Source organism: Embiotoca jacksoni, unplaced genomic scaffold (assembly GCF_022577435.1).
Source record: "Embiotoca jacksoni isolate LCO1_2020_lvr unplaced genomic scaffold, fEmbJac1.0.p SCAF_25, whole genome shotgun sequence".
In the NCBI taxonomy this organism is placed as follows: domain Eukaryota; kingdom Metazoa; phylum Chordata; class Actinopteri; family Embiotocidae; genus Embiotoca; species Embiotoca jacksoni.
In genome coordinates, this window is record NW_027185376.1 from 5,208,642 (window position 1) to 5,230,290 (window position 21,649).

A 21,649-nucleotide genomic window follows, 5' to 3' on the forward strand; every position below is an offset into this window, starting at 1 on the left:
AAAAGGGGCATGTGTCTTTATGAAAATCGGGACACGCGCACACACACACACACACACACACACACACACACACACACACAGACCTGCCTGCTAACTCGATGTTCTCCCGCTGCCTGCCCCGACGTGCCGTCACTCGGGTTCGATGTGTTCGTTGTGTTTTTGCACCGTATTGTACATAAGCTGGTGTTGTACAGCTGTACAGAGTGGCAGCGTGCCGTGCCTCAAACCGATGTCGGTGGACGTTGTTCTTCGAGAGAGAGAGTTATATATATTTTACAGAGATTAAAAAAAAAGAAAAAGAAAAAAAGAAAAAGGGGGCCGGGGGGAGGGGGGGGGGGGTTAATGTCGGACGGGAAGGTTTGCCCGGACGATAAAACGGTGGAGGCCTCGTTCGCCGAGCACGTTTGGCATCGCCGTAACGTCGCTTCGGCTGCCGTCTTTTTTGCGCTCGGCGTGCCGTCGGCAAATCGTCTCACGACATACCGCCGGCGCGACCAAAGAATCTGAAGGAATGTTTCACCCCGGGTCGAGAACGAAGCCGCCGATATGTTTCGGAAATCTGTTTTTTTTTTTTTACAAGAAAACACAGAAGTTTATCGCAGCTCGGGCTTTTCGGTCGCCGAGCGGTCGCGTGGCCGGAGAGGTTTGTGAGCAAACCCCGGGGCGGCTCTGTCCGATTTATTTGGAGGTAATAAAAAAAAAAAAAAAAAGGCCGGATTTTGACGTTGATTTCACGAGGAGGCGACGGCTGAAAAAATTAGTTTATTAATCAATTAGTCGACTGGCAGGAAAAAAAAAAAAAAAAAAAAACCTGGCGCCGGACTTGACCCACAATGCACCACTTTAGTTTGGAGATTTTCCTTTTATCTATGCTTGATGCCTTCCCTACTTTCATCTACATCCTGCTGCTTCTGTACCAATGCAAATCCCCCCCCCCTCCGCCCCCACGTGGGATTAACAACATTCATCTCACCTTATCTCAGGTGCAGTATGCTAATAGAGGCTAACGTAGCCTCGAGCTGCTCGCCACCAACCGGTTGATTTCTCATTTTCAAACTCGTGGTCACCGATCGTCCACAACGCACGAAAACAGACTAAATTGGCGGCGTCCTTCTTCAGAAAATTAAACTCGCAATGCAGACGAGAAGTAGACGCCGACATATTTTTTTGGCGGCAGATCTTTTGCCCGTACATTTTTAGCGGCGCGTTTTTGCGACCGGTGGTTGGATGGAAGACAACAGCTGTCTGGAAAATACCTCGTGACGACGCGATGCCTTTTGGAAATGTTTCAAACAAAGCGAGAGATCTGTTGTCGATGGAGTCAGATATTTATGACGTGAAGCTGTGTCCTGCTGTTTCTTTGTCTGTGATGAACTGATGAAGGAGACTGAACTGACAAACCCCATGTTTGTACCGTACTGGTGTCTGGAAGAAGAAATCAAGAATCCTGATGCCTATCCCATGGTTAGACGTGAAAACGAGCACAACGAGAGGAGAGACGAGGGGAGGAAAGCTTCTCTGCAACACACACACACACACACACACACACACACACACACACACACACACACACACACACACACACACACACACACACACACGCGAAGCCATCAAAGCGCAAACAAGACAGCTCTGCATACGTTCGCCTCGCTGAAACTCTGCACTAATAAAGCCTTGATTCTGTATATGCACAGCTGGAACTCTGTATCTGCCTTCGCCAATAAATACTTTGATGTGGTAACTTTAATTCCTTCTGGAAATCTTCATTTATTTTATTTTATTTTTCCAAAGCTTTTGTCCTCGCTGTACTTTTTTTTTTTGGTTTGGGGGAGGTGGGAGGGGAGGGGGGCTGTTCTAGCCTTCACAGGAAGTCACGCTCTCATGCAGGAAGCCACACACGAAGCCTTTGGAGCCACGCCGAACCTTGTACGAGCACACAGAGGAGTCTCTTTTACCTGGAGGGCCTTCACGTTGGACGAAGGTTTGGACATAATCCCCTCCGGTGAGTCCACTGACCTGCAGGAAGCACAGATCACAGGCGTTCAGCTGTGTGTGTGTGTGTGTGTGTGTGTGTGTGTGTGTGTGTGTGTGTGTCCATGCATGTCGGGGGGCACCGGGGCTCTGATCCTGTGGTTTTCAAGGCCCGCGGGATACCATTTCAGTTGCTTAGCGACTCTTATAAAAGAGAAGCAGGTGGAGGAACTATTCCTCTGAATCATTCATGAGACGGAGACGGAGAGAGACCGTCAAAATAAAAGTGCCTCGATTTCACCGCTCGCGAGGCCGCGTACGCCGACGCCGACAGGCAGGAGATGAAAAGAAGTCGCCTTCTCCTGTACTTTTCTCCTCGCCGACACTCGTGAGCAGCAACACGCTGTCGACTTTTTAATCACGCTCGGCCTCAGTTTAGATCAGACAAAAACACCTTTTTTTTTTTCTTTTGTTTTACAGCAAGTAAGTTACGCGTTAAAAGTTTACAGCATTTTAACTATTTATGTCGTCAATATGAGGAAATTAATAGAGTTTGCTTCGTGACATTAGTTGTGCTATTAGTTTCCACTGGTAAATACATTTAGTTTGAGGTCATTCCACAACATTAATGTACGTATGTACTTTAAAAAAAAATCATTACTGACCCTACAGTATTGTCACAAATATGTAATTTGACTTTTGACTTGGGACATTTTGCTCTTTTCTGTCATCTTTCAGCATAATATCACATATATAACCATCACGTGTATATTTAAAACCCTTCTATAAGAATATTGTGTTAAAATGAGTCCAAACATTAAAAAAAAGAAATCACCCAGAGGAGCATTTTAAAGCGACTCATGCAGCTATCATTATGCTCATAAATAAAAAAAATCTTGATAAGTTAGCCAGCCAGCAACAGCTGAATAAAATCTGCGAGCAGCTGTTGGTTTCCATAATTGCGGCAGTTTAGTCAACAGTTAGCTTCTGGTGCGTTTCTGACGTCACCCGCTGGTTTCTGCTGATACAGCTTCTCTCTGACAAAATATTATAAATATTATATATCTAAATTTTGCTAATAAATACTATTTGAAATAAGGAAAAGTAAATATGAGAAATAGCCAAAATTGAGCTGAATTCATTCCCTGTAATTCCTCCTTCTTGACCCGATCCATGTATCGGTATGTGAATCCCAAATTGCGACGACAAAACTACTTTTATTTATTTATGAATAGAACTCCAAAAAAAGCACACACACAAAAAAAAAATATACCGCTTGTTGTTTTTTTTGTACTCTCGATTTAATTTGATTTCTAACGAGTCAAAAATCGACCTGACTTGCGTTGAACTCGATAAAGTTCAGCGAGGGAGACGAGACTGAAAAACCCGAGTCGTGCGGTGAAGTAAGTCAGCGAACCGGTATTTGTTTACGCAGACTAATTTGTTTTTAAGAATCGAAGGCCGCCTGGGAAACGTGCTCATTTCATTTGATGGCTCGATTTCCAATCACGCTGCAGTAAAAGTGTCCTCAGGTTGCCCATTAAATTCACAAAATAAAAACATTTGGAGACCTCCTCTCTTCCTTATTTCTCTCAGCTGGTTTTCAGTTATAACCCCCCCCCCCCCCCCTCCCTCACCAAATCACACAGATATCAACACTTGCCCAAGTGGCTCCTAACCGTAGAAGTTTCCATGGCCTATATATCTTATCTGCGGGGTTGCCCGGGGGACCAGAGGACCAGATATCTCCACCGGTATCCAGGGTGTTTGTTTGCGCAACAACACGCGGTAAAAAAGCTTTCGCTGTCCTTGACGTAAGCGCAAAAGCCCGGCCACTCCCAAAATTACCCCCCACACACGCCCGCTTGTGTAATGAGGTGATATTTATGTTGGCCGTGAGCAGCAGCTGCTCTCCTGACGCCGCAGACGTCGAGCCCTTTCGATTAATATCGTGCAAGCACGTGCGCCGTGTTTCTCGCGCGCGCGGTCACAGGTGGAATCGGTCTTTACACCCTCAGTGAGGCCAAAAGAAGAAGACTCTTTGAGGTGTCCTTTTCTGTACGTCAAGTATGTTGATGAGGGTCTTTTGTCATTTTGTTGATCTGTGAGATATAGCTGGAAATATTCCCGTGTGTTTCGCTGAACTCATCCTGTCTAAAGCCTCACAATAACTTCTTGATATTTGTTTGTTAATATAAACCGTAGGGCAATATATATATATATATATATATATATATATATATATATATATATATATATATATATATATATATATATATATACCCAAGCTATATAAAATGATGTACTGTATTTGTGACCTGTTTTAAAGAAACAAATTGAACATTTTATAAAATCCAGTTTCTCCAGAGCTCTTTGCTTAAACTTCAATTAAAAGATGAATACTTCCCTAATGCCAATTGCCAGTGTTTGCTAAAATAAGATAAAGTGAGCTAAGCTAAGCTAATCGTCTCGTGGCTTTAACTTCATATTTAACGAACAGTCAACTCTCAAAATCAAGCGTGTCAATCTCACTGTAAAGTTTAAGGCTGAATACCAAAGATTTTCATTGGCTTTGTTTACAAAAAGAATAAATAGTTTAAACAAAAACTTTTTTCTTTTTTTTAAAAATCAAAACAGAACCAAGTAACACTTATTTTCTCCATTTCTGAACTCAGTTTTGTTCCCAAACTTACGGATTGCTCCTTTAAAAAAGTGAAATGAATACGACAGTACCGGCCTGAACCGCTTCTGCCCGTTACAACACGGCACATGAACATGACACAAATATAAAGCAGGTGTAGCTTACCAGCTGATGACACAACAACTGTATCGTCTGAAGCTTGTTGACTTCTACTTTCTATTCCCTCACACACTTTTCGCGTCTGTCCTCTCCATCGCTTTCTTTTCCTTTCTCTTTTCTGCCTCTCTCTCCGTCCCTCTCTCCGCCTCGTAAGTGGCAGAAGGATTCCTCTCATATCTGGGATTTGTTCTCACTATAAATAGACCGAGTGATACACAGAAGGGACCTGCTTTCTATCCACACACACACACACACACACACACACACACACACACACACACACACACACACACACTACCATGGACACACACAGAGACGAACCAAAACAGAGTCAAACAGCAGCACCGACCATTTGAAGCACTTTAATTTAAGCACCTTTTTTAAGTTTTTTTTTTTTTTTTTTTTTTTTTAATTATTTACAGTAGAGTGCACCGGTGAGGTAATTCATTTACCCTCCCAGACCATACTTCATTCAAAAAAAAAAAAATTCTGCATTTAAGAATGAAACATTCAAACACAAAACCTGTCTGCTGATATGATACTCATGAATGTTCCACTTTCCAACTTCTTCTTAAGGTTTTATACAGCTGCAGGTACAGTGAAACGTTTGGGTGAATGACGTTAGCCTATTTCCCCGCTGGACCAAACTTAATGAAAAAAAATTGACATTTAAGCGTAAGGCATAATATTGTCTATTTTTATGACATTTATAAACATTTATAATGATGAAATTGATCCCTGATTTGAACATCTTTAAAAATTAATATTAAGCTGTTTTTAGTAAAATGTTCTAAGTGAAGAATGTACTTGCGAGACCAAACTTCATTTACAAAATTGAGCATTTAAAGCGTCAACCACTCAACTACAGAACTGTCTGCTTGTTCAATAGCATTTCTAATGTGTATATAAACTGTGATCCCTGATTTCAGCTGATTTTAAAGCTTGCTAAGCTGCAATTGCAGTAAAAGACCGAAGCCTCAAACTTCATTCAAAAAATTTGACATTTTACCGTAAACCAATGAAACACAGTATTTGTCTGTTCATGATATTCACAGATGTTTACAGACTCCCGTGACTCTTGTGAGAACTAGATTTGAACATCTTTTAAAAGAAAAATGTTTTAAGAAGTAATTATATGACTATGTTCTTCGGACAAACTGTTTTGCTGCAGGACCAAACAACATTGCAAAAAAAAAAAAGAGGCATTTAAGCACAAATTATTATATAGTTTGCTTGTGTAGTGTTCCCAAACATTTAAGTCGAGATTGGTTCCTGATTTCAACATTTTTTGAAAATGTTTTTTAAGTTATAATTACAGTACAGTGTCCCTGTGAGTGAAATAATTTCCTACACATGACCAAAATTCATTCCAAAAAAATGAAACACGTAAGCATGAACCGCCAAGTTGTTTGCTTGTATGATATTCAAAGATATTTCTAAGTACTTCTGTGGTCATTGTATTGCCTACGTTCATCCAACCCTGAAAACACTCTTTCTAATCTTAGTGACTAAAATGGCACTGGCCTATTTCTGCTGTGACACTAACACACACACACACACACTCACACTCACTCACTCACACATTGATGTAGTCACGCTGTAATATCTACAGTATGCGTTGATGCACAACCACGAGCCCACGGAGGGGAACTATGATCTCACAGAGTTAAAGGTGTGTGTATGTGTGTGTGTGTGTGTGTGTGTGTGTGAATGTGTGTGTGTGCTCTCTTACCTCCTGGTGTGCGTGGCTGCTCTGCCCTGTCTGCGCTCTCTCTGAGGTCCTCTTCGGCTACCTGACCTGTTTCCGCTCGTCCCGATTGGCTCAGAGACACCAAACTCCTCCCAGAGTGGAACCCGACCCAGCATCAGAGAAATAGAATGAGTTCTCAGCCACTCTGAGTGTGTGTGTGTTTCTGTATATATATATATATAAAACGTCTGCATGCTGAATTTCACCTACCTTTCTTCCAGGTTTTTTTAAAAAAAACAAAGTTCTTCCTCAAATGAAGCTGTCCATATACATTGCATCAAACCACAGAGATCCTTGTCGGCCTCACCTGTGAAACTGATCTGCTGCACGAGTCCAAGTAGTAAAATTCAGCGCCTCAAATTGTAGGCTTGCTTCTGACTACATGCAAATACAACCCACAGACACTGGTCTCACCTGTTGGCACGGCGATCCCTGACCTATTACTGATAAACACCTCCACAGCTCAATGTGTTTATTGTATTTGACAACGTTGTGTCGCTGGCGGGCCGGACTACTGGCATATATTGTTTTGTTGACATAATTTCTATTTGAGTCCTGTGAAATACAAAAACAAGCTATAATGGGATTAGTACCTAATTTATTTTTGTTTTGTTTTATTGTGGTCTTTTAAAGTTGTGTTTCATCAAATTGCTTTATTTTCTTTCTGTCGCAACACACTGAAAACTTGTGATTAGTAAAATGACTCCACTATATATATATTTTTTTCAATCATCAGTCAGTCAAAAGAAAGAAATCCTGCTGGTCTCTAACTTAGGAATTTTAGTGCCGACTTTATGGACTCTTGTCGCTACCCTACAAATGGTAGTTGCTAGCCTATGGATGCTAGCTTTCTTCCTTTCTCTTTTTTAAACAACCAGACTAATCTTTTGATAAGGCTGTGGTTTTTAATATATTTTTTTTTTATTATTGTTACAGATTTGAAAAAGGAGAACTGTAAAAAAAAAAAAAAAAAAAAGATAGTGCAAAGACACAGAACAGTCAAAATCATGAGAATAAATCAGAGTAAAATAATAATTTGACTTTGAGCCTATATAGTTAGTCTACCTTTTAAAACATTTCGATTAAAAACGCTACAGCTAAAAAAATTATACAAAGATTATGCTGGAGTTCAACGCGTGGTGGCGGTAGTGCGCTTGTTTGGTTTAAAAAAAAAAAAAGAAGAAGAAGAGAACGAAGAAACCGGAAGTGTGTGTTGACGCTTTTTTTTCCCCCCCAGTCATAACACCTGAAAAAAATAAAAATAAATCCTGCGGTCTCTCTTTTAGACATGGAGACGTTTCACTGCCGGGGTTTTTAAAAGGCGAATAACGGCGACTAACTTTGTGCGTGTGTTAAACGGCGGCGAGGGGAGGGGAGGGGGACCGGAGGACGTGATGTAGGCGGCCCGGTTCGGTTTGGAGAGCCCAGTGACCGCGGCACCATGATCCCCGTGTCCCTGCTGGTGGTCGTGATGGCGGGCTGGTGCGCCGTCTATCTGGCCGACACGCTGCTCCGGGTGAATATTTCCCACTTCTTATGTTTCTCGTTTTGAACAGGCCGTCTGCATTTATTGTGTGATTTTTTTTTTTAGCAGCGGCAGGAGAGGCCGTGTAATAAATGTCCATTTATTTATGGTGTCCCCCCGTCCCCGTCCCCCCCATGTCCCCGTCCCCCGGTGAAGAAGTTTTTGAAAGAAAATCTGTGAAATGAATGTGAGCAACTGTAGTAGCAGTCTGGCTAAAAATGGTCATTCAGACACCCTCCAAAAAAAAAAGTACTATGACACCAATATGTTTATGATCCCTCCTGGATGTTTTAATTCAAGTTAATTTAATTAATTTAACACATGTTCAAATTTGGCTCAAATTTGTGGATACTAAAAAAAAAAAAAACACCAAAGGAAATCACAGCTTTTCGTTACAACATTACTGTGGATGTAATTTTGTTGTTGTTGTTGTTGTTGTCTCCGTCCTGCAAGACGTCCTCGACGCACCGGATCAGATACGAGTCGTGGCTCGCCAGTCGAGGCTTCATGGTGTCCCCGTTCCACGTGAGATGGCAGACCACCATGTTCAACCGGCTGTTCGCCTACTGCGCCCGCATCAACCCCCGAGCCCTCTACCTGTGGTACGGACTCACGCCGCGTCACCAGAGCGTCGGTCGTCGCAGCGGGGAAAGGTCCCGGGTTCGAATCCGGGACCTTTCTGTGCACGTCCCTCCAGGTTCTCCGGCTTCCCTCCCGCCGTCCGAAAAACGTGCATCTCGGGTTTAATCGCCGACTCTACAAAATTGCTGTCGGGCGCGAACGAGAGCGTGACTGGTCTTTGTTTGTCCGTCCGTCTCTACGTGTCCAAAGTGAGCTGGGACAGGCTCCCCGTGACCCTGTTCAGGATGAAGCGGGTATCGATGATGGATGTGCGACGCGTCATTATCGCTGCGTTGTTAAAAAATATACCTGATTGACTGTATAAACACGTGGTTAAAAAAAAATAAAAAATAAACCTCCACCGTTCACTCTTTGACTTCCCCAGGTGCGGGCGTTCTTTTCGGCGCCGGCTTTTGTTTTGGTTTATCTCGTTTTATAAAAAGTCCCATCTAAACGTCCGTCCTTGCGTCCTGCCTCCAGGTTCAGCAGCGGTCTGGTGTTCGGTATCGCCGCCATGCTGGGATCGGTGGTGCTGCTGGTCAAGACGCTGCAGCAGACGGTCGCTCAGATGACGACGGAAAACCCCCGGGTCGGAGTTCAGCAGGCCCTGCAGGTGGTGGTGCGTTGAGCTTCTTTGTTTTTTTTTTGGTTTTTTTTTCATAAGGGCGCCATATCAATTTCATGAGAATTTAAATACGCTTAAGTTTTGCATGCCTCTTCTCAGTGCTCAGGGTTCAGAGATTTAACTTGAAAATGTATACAAATCCTGAGAAAATAAGATGCAGATGCTCCGCCCACCTCTGAGCCCGGTTCTGTCGGAGGTTTCTTCCTGTTAAAAGGGAGTTTTTCTTCCCTTTGTTGGAGGTTTTTCTCCCTTAAAGAGGAGGTTTTTTTTCCCTCCTAGTTTATGTGGGAATTGTTGAATTGTTGGGTTTCTCTGTGTGAATCTATAAAGTTCTGCTGTAAGAACTTTAATGTGTTAAAGTGCCGTGAAATAACCTGTGTTGTGATTTGGGGCTATATAAATAAAATGTAATTGAATTAATGTGAGGACTATCGCCCTCCCCGCTCCTTCCTACCGAGGACCCTCTGCAGGTGATTCATGGGAAGCTATTAGCAGGCCATTTATATCCTGAGACCCTCCCCGAGCCGGGAGCGGCAGAATATAAAAAAAAAAAAAAATTTAAAAAAAAAATCACGCTCGACGCTGCCAGCGGTAGAAAAAAACTGCTGACCAGACAGAAAAACACCACCGCAGCTTCAGCAAAAACACAAAACAATTAATATAAAGAGTGTGTGCAAGGCAACATTTTACAACACGGTTTAAATGTCTTCTTCTTAGAGGATGAAAATACCCTCATTAAAAAAAGTCGAGCTGTTCTCCCCCCCCCCCACCACCACGAGGACGAGCTGCTTGTGTTCACGTTGTGTTTGTTGTTCTGCTCTCCGGCGTGTCTGCAGGTCCCGGGCGTCAACCTGCCCACCAGTCAGCTGGCCTACTTCTTCATCGCCCTGCTGCTCAGCGGCATCATACACGAGCTGGGCCACGCCGTGGCAGCACTGAGGTAACACCACAACCGTTGCACCGTAAGGCTGTGGGGTTACCATGACGACCAGGGGGCGGGGCGGGGGGGGGTATTTTTCTGTTTTGGGGACACTATGGTATGAATTTGACAAATGGATCCTACAAGTCGCCCACTTGCGTGTTTTTCAGGAGGTTTCCATGTTTTTCCAGGTTATTGGATTCTAATTTCACTTCAAAAAGTTTTTTATTTTGCGTATTTAAAATCCCAGACAGGACTTTTACGCTGTTATTTTTCACCTCTGGAGTTTCTCCGGTCCACGCCGACGTTAAACGTCTTTGTTTTCTCTTTTGAAATCTCTTGTTGCATCTTTTAACGTGAAATGTGTTTTGTTTTTTTTTCTTTCTCGTCCCGCAGGGAGCAGGTGCGAGTGAACGGCTTCGGGATATTTGTTTTCGTGCTGTATCCCGGTGCGTTCGTGGACCTCTTCACCACTCACCTCAACCTCATATCGCCGACTCAGCAGCTCCGCATCTTCTGTGCTGGTAAAACTCTTTATTTATTTATTTATTTATCTTCCCCCAATCCAAGTCTGTTCATCAACCCGTTACGGCCGCCAGATTATTTTTGCCAGCTGATGTGATCACGGCTATTAATCAAATTTTATTTTGTCGTTGGCGGGTCACTCCGAGGAGCTTTATGGCGGCTGCATCTCGTCAAATCATTTCACTACAATTAAGAAGATTAGAGTGTAATGAATTGAAGTGGCGGCAGTTAGTCATGCGTGGACGGGACTGATGTCTGCCATCGTAGGTGAGCAGTAAACTGTGTTTTTCACTGCAGTCTGGTGCAGAAGCGAAGAGCAGGTTTTCGATTTGGAAAGCGGTCGGGTAGCATAACATACAAATTACTGCAGATGCAGTATTTTATGAATCTCACAGAGAAAGAAAGAGACGTTAAAACAAGTCTTTGGTTAAATCGCAGACATAAATCAGTTGAGCCCGCTGTAAAAAGTTCCTGCCTTTGGACAGTATGACGTCACTGTTGGTTCATTCATGCATTAAGTTTGTTTAATAATCGGGTTTATGTTACATACGTGTTGTTTAATGATTTGTTTTGGTTACTTGAGAGAATTTGAACTGTTCTTTGTGTAGATTTTATTTAGTTTGTCTTCACGTTGGAGTCTCTGTCAGTTTCTACTGTTATTTCACATACAAAAAAAAAAACCCACATTAAAAGTGCATTGAAATTAGGTTGAAATATTCTCACTGCTTTGTCAGATTTTTTTTTTCTCCACTTTTATTTAAGAAAATAAAACCTTTGATGATCATTAAATGACTATTGGAAGGATATTTTGACATTATTATAGGATATTATTTTGAAAGCTGCCAAATTAATGATGTGGAGTAAAGATGAGTTTTACTAAGTACGGTATCTGAGTGGTAGAGTAGAGGTATGAAATACAAAAAAAAGAGTTAGAGGACTTCTTCCACCGCTTGGATGATGTTTTTCAGAGGCTGAGGATAACGCAGGCTGTCGGATATTTGCGGCCTTTAGAGGGCAGCGATGAGCTGCTGTGAAACCAACCTGCATCCTTTAGTGGTGGGAAGAAAAAGCAAAAAAAACTCCTCCAGGCTTTTCTTTCAAGAAAGGCAGAGGGAGGGAAAGAGAGGGAGAGAGAGAGAAGGAGGGAGAGAGAGAGAAGGAGGGAGGGAGACAGACAGAGAGAGATAGAGAGGGAGAGAGAGAGAGTGAGAGAGAGATGGGGAGGGAGGGAGGGGGGAAGGGAGGGAGGGAGATCATCCTCCCATCAGGTGGTGGTGACATAACGGCGTGCTGCGTTTATTTATTTCTCTCTCTGTCTGTCTCCCTGTATGAGGGGGAGGGGGGGGTTCTGACATAACATGTTTGTTATTTATTCCTGTAAAGAAAGGACATGCAACTTTAATTGTTTGTTTAAAATAACCGATATAAATACAACTGTTTTTTTTTTTTTTTGTTTGTTTGTTTTTTTCCTGTATGTCAGAAAATAAAACCCTCTTTTCTTTGATTTAGGACGAAGCACCTTTTTAGAAGTTTCTATTTTCCTCCTTCCAATATTTTCCTCAAAATATCTCCTGACCTGTTTCAGGAATAAAAAAAAAACCCGCGGTGATTTGACCTCGTCAAGGCGACGAGACGTTTCCGCCCGCGTGTTTTTTTTTTTTTCTCCCCCCGGAGGCTGACTCCGAGTCTTCTCGTATAATTGAGATGTCGCAGACGGTTATTTTCTTTAGTGAGCGGTGGTTATCGTTGAGCCACGACATCCTCCAGTCGCAGCACGCGTGGTGAACATGTAAACATGTAAACAGCTGTTTTACACGGCGCGATCCAGACTGTTGATGTTTTAGTTGCTCCCGCCTTCGTGAAAGTTTTCCGCCGTACTTGTGGACTTTGAAAGGAATAAATAGTCTTTTTTTTTTATCATCCGATAAAGTGGCGGCACAGTAGAAAAATCAAGAGTTTCTCTTTTAATATCCATTTAAAAACTTCTATAAATGCTTTTATTGCTTGTTTTCTGTTAATACAAAGCTATTTCATCTGTTATTTACATTTCAAGTCGTCTTTTAAGCAGAAATGAAGCTTCTCTACTGTGAATTTTTTTTCTGGTTTTCTTAATTTTCTATGAAGGTAAACTGAATATTTTTTGGGGGGTTTTGGACTGTTAGCTGAACCAAAAGAGACATTTTAAAGCGTCTTGATTAAGCAATCAATAAAAAAAACAAATAAATCTGTAGTCGATAATAAAGATTTGCAGCCATGTTAAAGTATAAGTTCCTCATTTTAAAACATATTAAACAGGTTTCCCCCCCGTTCATATTTGACGTTGGCAAATCCCTTTAAGATGTTCTCGGGGTCTTTTTTTTTTTTTGCTGTGTTGCTGCAGATCAGCACAGAAACTTAAAGAGTGAAGTTTGTATTTAAACTCGGGAAGATCTCCACTTCATTTGTTCACAGAAGTACGATTCCAGCCGCTGCTATCGTACGAAAGACCTGAACTATGATGAAACCTGTCGTTTTAAATCAGGGTTTTTGAAAAGTCGGCGCAAAAACAAAGCATTCGATTGAATTTGAATTGATTTTTCTTATTTTATTTTTTTTCTCCCTGCAGGTGTGTGGCATAATTTTGTTCTGTGCGTGGCAGCGTTGGCCTTCCTCTTCCTGCTGCCTGTTTTCCTGTTTCCCGTGTACTCCACCGGAGGCGGGGCGCTGGTCACCGAAGTTGTGCAGGTCAGTGCTGTAGCGATATATATAACTTTAAAGGAATAATTCGATTAGTTTGGGAAATAGATTGATTCTCCTTTTTTTTTTTCTCCTCCCCCCTCCCCCGCTGAAAGCAGATCGGTAGCACAGACGTGTCTAATCTGAAGCTTCGGGCAGCAGCAGGATAATTTAATTCAGCTGTAAAGACTGGTTTACATGCACAAACACACAAACGGGATACTTAGAACAAAAACACACGTCCTACCACACACTCGCTGCAGTAAACACACTCAGTGGAGCTCTTTGGCTCGGAGGAGTAAACGCAGGGTGCTTTCACACCTACCTTGTTTGGTCTGAACCAAAATAGCAGGTGTGACAGGAAACTCGAAACCAAAGGACCGACACTCGGTCCCGACCCCACGAGGCGGCCCCGGTCCGGATCGAACTGAACCAAACCACGGATCACACTTTCTGCGTGTCATCTCCCATTAAACAATAGAAGAAGAAGAAGAAGAAAGGAGGAAGAGGAGAAGGAAAAAAATGAGCCGCTGTAGCACACGGAGAGAGAGGGAGGAGTATTTCATTGTAATTTGGTGCGACGAAAGAAATGAAGAAAGTCAACTTTATAAAACTGCATAAAATTGTAGACACTTCTTTGAAAATAACGCCACAATAATATTATTGTGACAACAAAATGAATCTGTTCATTTATTTATTAGAATGCCTCTAAAAACTGTGATCGAGGCCCAAAAATCTGCCCCATATTTACAAGTATTATTAGAAGTATATTTCCTAGTCCTACATAAAGCCATCATTTTATTTTCAATGAACTTCTATTTTCCATCTTCAACACACACAAACAGTTTTGCTTGTGTATATATATATATATTCCCCCCCCCCCCCTGTTGGCACAAGTTGGTGATTACTGTTTGTATTTTTTTAAATCTGCCTGCATTTCACATTTAAAAACAGAAACTTTATGGTCTAATAGGAAGCAGAATCTTGAATCACTGAAGGCAAAACCTCCCAAATATATATATATATATATATATAAAAGAAGTCCTTCCTACACCGGTTTAGTTTTTATCCCTGTGATTTTTTTGACTTTAAGAAAAAAAAAAAACATAGAAAAATCACTAAGTTGTCCTTTTTAAGCTGAAACACTTCAGCCTCCGTTGGGAGTTATTTGCTGAAGTATTCTGTTGCTCAAGAAGTTGCCAGCAGCAGTTGACAAATCAAGACTGTTTTTTATCAGTCCGTGTGTCTTCCTCAAGAGTTTCCCAACGACTGCCGGTTTCGTAAAGGATCGAAGCATCAGTTGACCTATTGCCACATTTGAACAGAGTTTTTATTTATTTTTATTTTTTTTATGTCGTTTTCCAAGGGCTCTGCAGCTGACGGTCCCCGGGGTCTGTCGGTCGGGGACATCGTGACGGGCCTGGAGGACTGTCCCGTCGGGGGAGTGGAGGACTGGACCAGCTGCCTGTCTCACCTCTCTCACACCCCGCAGACCGGATACTGCGTCCCCGTCGCCAGCCTGCAGCCCAGCTGGGCTCACGGACGAGGTGGGTGCAGGAGACGCTACTTCTAATGAAAGAAATACAAATCGTGCTTTATTTCCTCATCCTTGTGTCTCTGAAGGCTTTTTTTTATTATTATTATTCATAATCACTTCACAAATGGCCACATCTCTATTATTAATTTATATTTAATTTGTTTGTTTTTTATTGGTTTTTTATTGCGTCTTCACTACAATGAGCCACTTAAAGCTGAAATGAGGTCACACCCACAGAGCAGCTACAGGAGCTCCGATTGGCCAGCTGTCACCTCCTGTGGAAGGTTAGAGCTCAACAGCTGGCCAATCAGAGCTCCTGTTGCTTCTCCGTGGTCTATAATTACTCTCGTGGGACACTTGATTCAGCAATAAAGTCTGAATGGCTTAATTTCTTTTAATTAATATCCCAGAATTTCATTGACAGATCATGAAGTACATTTATTTTGATTCTTGCTCAGTCGTTTTTCAGCCATTTCTTCCATCATTAATACAAAATATTCTGCGAGTCCAGCTTCCTAGATGTGAGGATTTGCTGTTTTGTTTTTTTATTTGTCACATATGATAATCCGTTAAAAAAAACATTTAATGTTTTGGTGGTTGGTTGTACAAACATACAAATCAAAGGCATCACTGAGGCTTTTTTTTCTCTCACATTTTATACACATCAGATTCATAGATAATACAAATAATTCGTAGTAGAAGCCTCAGTTTCATCTCAAACAAGATAACAGTTCACGTGGAAAAACAACAGGTTAATGATGTTATCAGCAATCCGCAAGGTCATTTATAAACTAGTATACGATGACGTGCGTGGCACTCTTGTGATTTTTCAACCTGCCATCTGAAAGTCGTGTTTTCAGAGCTTGTGGTACATTTTCAGTCTCCTCCGTTAAATGTTCTTTCTTTCTTTCTTTCTTTCTTTCTTTCTTTCTTTCTTTCTTTCTTTCTTTCTTTCTTTCTTTCTTTCTTTCTTTCTTTCTTTCTTTCTTTCTTTCTTTCTTTCTTTCTCTCTCTCTCTCTCTTGCAGCTTACAAACGTTTGGATGGAACGATGGACTGCTGCAGCAACAACAGCCTGACGGACCTCTGCTTCACCTACATGAAACCACAGGGGAGGAGCAGCAAAGACAGAGAGGTGACACACTGACAGACAGACAGACAGTCAGGAGCTTTTTGTGGCTGATGCATCATGACAGCAGGTCTCCAACCCCTTTCAGACAGTCAGACATATTTATATTCCTTCCTTAATTCCCTTCACTTCCTTTTATTTTTGTTCAGGATCAGAAAAAACTTGAAGCTACAGTGCCGTGCAAAAGTTTTTGCCACTTTGGTTTTTTTTTGTTTTTAAATGTATTTATCAGTGAACAAAGAGCCGTGTTGTGAGCATCTTTTGTCTTTCAAACAGCACCACTTCTACTTTTTCGCTCCAGTTTTATAAAGGTGTCATCTGTCACAGGAATCCAGGATGTTCACATTATGAGCTGAAGAGGCTCAAATCTGATCTTGTTTTTCCGCCTCGGATCAGATTTTTTTTTTTTTAAATGTTTCCCCCCACAGAAGTGTGAGTAAACCACGTGGGACGCTTGCATGATGTATTTCTGGATCCGCTTCATGTCTGATCTCTTGGCTGTCAGGACAGTCACATCCAAATTCATGTGCTTATTTTAATGTCTCAGTTCTGCCCGTCATCAGCCTCTTTGTGCACTGAAGCAGCTGCTTAACAGAGCGGCAGCTTTCACCTTTTGTCCCGTCGTTGTTCTCATCAGCTGTAAACGTGGAACGCTGCCTGATGGGAAGAGGTTCGGATTAACTGGAAGGCATCAAGGCTGTTGACGCTAAACTGATGAATATACATGAAGCTAAACAATTCATTCATTCAAGCTTTATTAATACTCTCGCAGTGACAAGACAAGTTGACCGAGATGAGATCGTAACCACAGTCGAGCTTCTAGTTAAATCATTTACTGTCAGATGAAGGAAGATTAACCTGAAAGATGAATTCAAATCAACAAAAAGATCAAATAAGAAGGTTACATGAGAAGCATTAAAATATAAGTTATGTAGTTTGAGTAGATGAAACAGATTAAAGTACAGTTATATCAAACAATTTACAAGTACCGGTTTGGAGATTTAAAATGCAGCTTCAGGAAATTTGTGAACCGAGGAAGTGAATTGATTTTAAGGAGATTCTGTATTTTGTTCCAGGAGTTCAGATGCAAACTAACTAAAGTTTAAAAGCAGACTTTCCCAGATCGGTCATGACGTAGTAAAAGCCACTTGGATAAAGTAAATGTAAAATACAGGAGAAATAATCTTGGTTTATCTTTGCTGCCACATGAAATGATTTTCTACAACAGCTTTTTTATAAACAGGTGGGCGTGAAGGAACAGACGGTGGCGACATAAAAAAACAAACACTAAACAAGATGATAGAAATTGTGAATGGGACCAAAGAACAGAAAAACAAACAATACAAAAAGAAAAGAAAAAGACAACATAGCCATATCAGTTGAGCATTGTTAGAGAGAACGAGCTCTCCTGGTCTCATTTCCTGTGTTTGGTCTCTTGTCTGCAGTTCGCCTGCATGCCAGTGCGCAAGATGGTGACGGGGACGCAAGTGTGTCGCACCGACGGCGACTGTCCCGCGCACTCCCACGTCTGCGTCACGCCGTCTCTGGAGAACCAGACTCGCTTCATCCGCGTCACGCACCCTCCCAACACGCACATGCTGTTCGTGGGGTATCCGCCGCACCTGCAGCACGCCGGTACGTACGCGCACGTTTTTTTTTTTCTTCTTCTTTTTTTTTTCAATCATTGTGTTTTACTGCCGAGTTTGAAACTGTAGGAAAAAATAATTAGATAGAGCAAACGTCTGTTGAACATTTGGAGGTTGATTTTGAGTCATGAAATTTTGCATTTTCAGTTTAAAACCTCGAACAAGATACTTTTTGTTTTTTCCCACCCTTGAAGTAAAGCCCTCAGCTTGAATCCCTACCATCCGTGTAATTGCTGTTCACGGTGTTAAGCCGACTCTCCGGGGAAAGAGGCTCGCTGTCTCGTCTGTTTACCTCTAAGACGGATTCATGAAGTGTTGAGTGACCTTCTCCGTCTCCCGTGTCGTCTCTTTTCCAGTCAGTCTGACCAACTTTGTCCCTCGCTTCGGCTTCCTCCACCTCGATCTGCCCGTCTTCTTGGAGACCTTCTGCAAGTATCCTTTGGTGTTTGAAGCGCTCGGATCCAGTCGTTGTCGGGACGTATAAAGACGTGGCTCCAGAGAAGTCGAAGGCTACTCTTGTTACACAAAATTTAAACCAATGCCACTTTCAAAGTTCCCACATTTCACACTTTTTACAGGGTTTCATTTGTAGTCTTTATTTCAGTAAGAAGATATTTGTTGTCATTTTAAGCAACAAAAATTACCTTAATATAGTCTTCTTCTTCTTCTTCTTCTTATTATTATTATTATTATTATTATTATCTCCTCTTCTCTCCTCTCTTAAGCTTCTCTGTGGAGCTCTACCAACAACATATTTTCAGGTGGTTAATATACCCATCCATTTTCTACTACTTGTCGAGGTACCAGTTGCGCCTCTTTAATTAATTATATCATTATGAATTATTGTTTTATACCACCGGAAAATAATAAATAATAGATTATTCTAGGCCACGCTGTGCCTGCTGGCTTTCCATCTTGCTTTCAAGCTTTGGCTGCGGAACTAGTATTAAATAGAACTCTATATGGTTATAAATATAAATAAATGCAAAGTTAGATAAATAATTCCAAAAAAAAAATTTTTTTTTAGATGTCAAAATTATATCGTCACGTCAACAAATCCACATTAATTCTGTATTTCTATATGAAACGTGTCTGTGAACGGCCGCTTTGTTCGTCCTGAGCCGCGCCGCCCTCTCAGATACGTGGTTTCCCTCTCCGGCGCGTTAGCGGTCGTCAACTCCGTGCCGTGCTTCGCCCTGGACGGCCAGTGGATGCTGAACGCCCTGCTGGAGGCCACGCTGGTTTCCGTGGTGACAGACCGTCAGAAGCGCGAGCTGATCGGCTTCTTCCTGCTGCTGGCGGGCAGCGCCCTGCTGGCGGCCAACGTGGCGCTGGGCCTGTGGATGGTCACGGCGCGGTAGCAGGTAAATGAAACGACGCCCACGCGGGACTGAGAGACGCCGTCTCGGGACGTGTGGACCGTTTAAACTGTGATCACGCGCCGCTGGGACTGACCGCGCCACCCAGCCGCACAACCGCCTGCTTTTTCTGGAGACTGATGCCTTTTGATCTGTTACTGGACCTCCTTGGAAATATACGACGACTTTCTTCCACCGCGTTGCCGCCACAGATACAAAAAAAAAAAAAAAAAAAAAAAAAAAAAAAAGCACACATATGAAGTAAATAATGCACTGACCCACGTTGACTGTTTACAAAGACCGCACACATTTTACTATCCGTCTTGCGTTTGTGTTTTAAAGTCTGAGCGGGGAAAAAAACATCTTGGATTGTTTTTTTTTTGTTTTGATTCTAAAATGTTGTTTGTTCCCGTTTCAACAGGACGGCGTGTGTCTTGACTAAATGAATCCAGTGCGTCTTGTCTTTGGACAAACAAAACGAAAAAAAAAAGGAAAAAAAAACTTTAAAAAGCCTTCATTTTCTCGCTGAACGAACGCATGGCAATATCTTGACCTTCTCCTCATCACTGCTGGGAAAAAAAAATGTTCTACCTAATTTTCATGTTCACGCAAACACATGAATTATTCAGCGGACTGAAAGGACTTCTGTCTGTTTCAGCTTTGTTTGACGGTGGGTCAAATCCTGCACATGTATTCAGTCCAATCAAGTGTCTTTCTCTTCCTTGGGCATTGCGGCAGGAAAAAGGACTTTCTTTATTTCTTTATTTCTTTATCGTCGTTTTTATTCTCTCGGCCTCTCACTGTCTGCGACCTGGTGGTAAATGTTGATTTGTCAAAATTGTGGAATAAAGGACTGATTTTCATTTAAATGCTCTTTTTCAAGCTGGTTAATTAGTGAATTAGTTTTATTCCCCGTTTTGGTTATTTTTGCTAGTTTTTGTTTTTGGCCTGTCACAGACGCTCATTTTACCTTTTGACGTCGTGTGTTGTTTTAAGTGTTTTCCCCTCGTTTTACTTTACACCCAGTGGAAAATACTCGACTACATTTTTCTGCCATAGTAGTTGGATTATTGTTTATCTACAGACAAAAAAGTGATCAGTATATAAACCATGACGTATTTTTCCAGATATAAAGTAGTGAACATGAGCTCCACTACTTCTACATGCTGCTGACATGTTTAAGCATTACAATAGAACAAGATCAATAAGCAGAGCAAAACAAACAACCAAAAGAACAATATAATGTTAAATAATACAAACATTGTCAATAATAGACTTTATTTATCAACTACTTTATACTTTATTTGCATTAAAAACAAAGTGCCTCAGAAAAATCACACATAAAATAAAACAATAAAGTCAGGACACTAAAAGCAAAGAGGACTAAAAAAAAATCCCAAAACATTCATGAAAAATAGAATTAAAAGTTAAAAAAAAGAGAAATTATTGTGATTTAAAACTTTAGAAACTGTCTTTTTGCATTATAATAGTTTAATTAATTTTTGACGTTTTTTTTTTTTTTTTTGTACACGAGGCCTCTGATAGGTCACCGGCAGCGGGAGACGAAGCACTCCGACCTTTGACAGTAGTGATACGACAGCTTTTCCGAAAGTACTCCGGTAAAAGTTCACGCCAGGGTTGAATAAGTGGGAAAAGGGTCTGGTGTTGGCAGCACCTTTTCGAATTTTACACCCGACATCTTCCCGGCACATTGTCTTCCCCCAGACGCTTCAACAAAAAGCACACGGGCTCTCCGCTTTTGGCGACGGCTCCAAACCGCCGTGACGCTTTCTCCGCGTCGTCGAGGAGTCGTGCGGTGATTACGCTTCCCGAGTGTGTGAGCGAAGGCGGATGACGCCTTGTAATTTGGAAGGGTGTTTCCCGCAGACGTGTAAATACCGAAACGGCCTTCGGCCCGGGCCGCGGAGGTGTGTTTACCGGAGATGAGCACGCGCCTCCGTCAGCAGGTTGGAGTCGGTGCCTTTTCAAGGACTTTCATCGTAATTAGCGCAGCGCGTGGGAGGACGGGGTCGGGTCGGGTCGGGTACAGTCACCGCAGAACTCGGCGTCCTTGATGTTTGTGCGTTCGGGGGTTCGGATGAGGCGCCTCTAAGATCGGTGTTCTCTTTTCCAATCTCTGCAGGTGGATTCGCTCGTATCCTCTTACACTTGTGTGTCTGTTGCTTATCTCGCTGCCTTCGACAGCCCGGAGGGATGTTTGGGTACACAGACATGGGAGGATGATGACGAAGAGGAAGGGAGGCAACGGGGAACAGAGGAGGCATGCTCTCTGGGCTGTCTGCCTCGTGTTGAGAAAGCGGGGTTCAACTCTTGCGATTTGAATGCTCAAATTCAGCTCGAACACGGATAAAGACGAGTACTTTCTCATGATCATCGATATCCCACTTGCTGGTTGCTAGGGGATCAAATACTTATTTCCAACAATCAAATGCAAATCAATTTATAACTTTTATATGATGTGATTTTCTGGATTTAAAAAAAATGTTTTTTTTTTATTCTGCTTCTGTT

At 42.1% G+C, this 21,649-nt stretch overlaps 3 protein-coding genes across 5 annotated transcripts in view; 2 read left to right on the forward strand and 1 right to left on the reverse strand.

The window, feature by feature from the left end:
• Window positions 1–1,747, forward strand: part of cnksr2a (connector enhancer of kinase suppressor of Ras 2a) — a 59,605-nt gene extending 57,858 nt beyond the window's left edge. Inside the window, exon 24 of the mRNA XM_069159760.1 lies at window positions 1–1,747. This exon is cut by the window's left edge and continues 312 nt beyond it. The gene's annotated coding sequence lies outside the window, so the exon portion shown is untranslated.
• smpx (small muscle protein X-linked) overlaps window positions 1–6,660 on the reverse strand; it is a 12,313-nt gene extending 5,653 nt beyond the window's left edge. Inside the window, exons 1-2 of one of the 2 annotated variants that reach the window (XM_069159773.1) lie at window positions 6,504–6,660; window positions 1,956–2,016 (exon numbers count right to left, since the gene is read on the reverse strand). In XM_069159773.1, coding sequence (XP_069015874.1) covers window positions 1,956–2,016; window positions 6,504–6,637 — 195 coding nt within the window. In that variant the 5' untranslated portion in view covers window positions 6,638–6,660. Of the gene's footprint in view, window positions 1–1,955; window positions 2,017–4,777; window positions 4,937–6,503 lie in introns of those variants that run through there. The other variant, XM_069159774.1, reaches the window with a different exon arrangement.
• Window positions 6,661–7,641: 981 nt separating this feature from the next.
• mbtps2 (membrane-bound transcription factor peptidase, site 2) lies at window positions 7,642–21,640 on the forward strand. 2 transcript variants are annotated; one of them, XM_069159772.1, is made up of 12 exons: window positions 7,642–8,037; window positions 8,500–8,648; window positions 9,148–9,286; window positions 10,129–10,232; window positions 10,608–10,735; window positions 13,342–13,460; window positions 14,818–14,998; window positions 16,016–16,122; window positions 17,562–17,751; window positions 18,119–18,194; window positions 18,901–19,126; window positions 21,264–21,640. In XM_069159772.1, exons 1-11 carry the CDS (start codon window positions 7,963–7,965, stop codon window positions 19,121–19,123), a joined length of 1,491 nt encoding a protein of 496 aa, XP_069015873.1. In that variant the 5' UTR covers window positions 7,642–7,962; the 3' UTR covers window positions 19,124–19,126; window positions 21,264–21,640. The 2 variants fall into 2 exon arrangements, with proteins under 2 accessions (XP_069015873.1, XP_069015872.1); XM_069159771.1 differs by lacking the exon at window positions 21,264–21,640 and having other exon boundaries at window positions 7,643–8,037; window positions 18,901–19,989.
• The last annotated feature ends 9 nt before the right edge of the window (window positions 21,641–21,649 follow it).

Bases quoted from the DNA above. Each gene is read 5' to 3' on its own strand.
- mbtps2 (XM_069159772.1), top strand. From the start codon at position 7,963: ATGATCCCCGTGTCCCTGCTGGTGGTCGTGATGGCGGGCTGGTGCGCC. The intron at 17,752-18,118 runs GTACGTACGCGC...TCTCTTTTCCAG, and splicing joins GCCGCACCTGCAGCACGCCG to TCAGTCTGACCAACTTTGTC. The intron at 18,195-18,900 runs GTATCCTTTGGT...CCGCCCTCTCAG, and splicing joins TTCTTGGAGACCTTCTGCAA to ATACGTGGTTTCCCTCTCCG.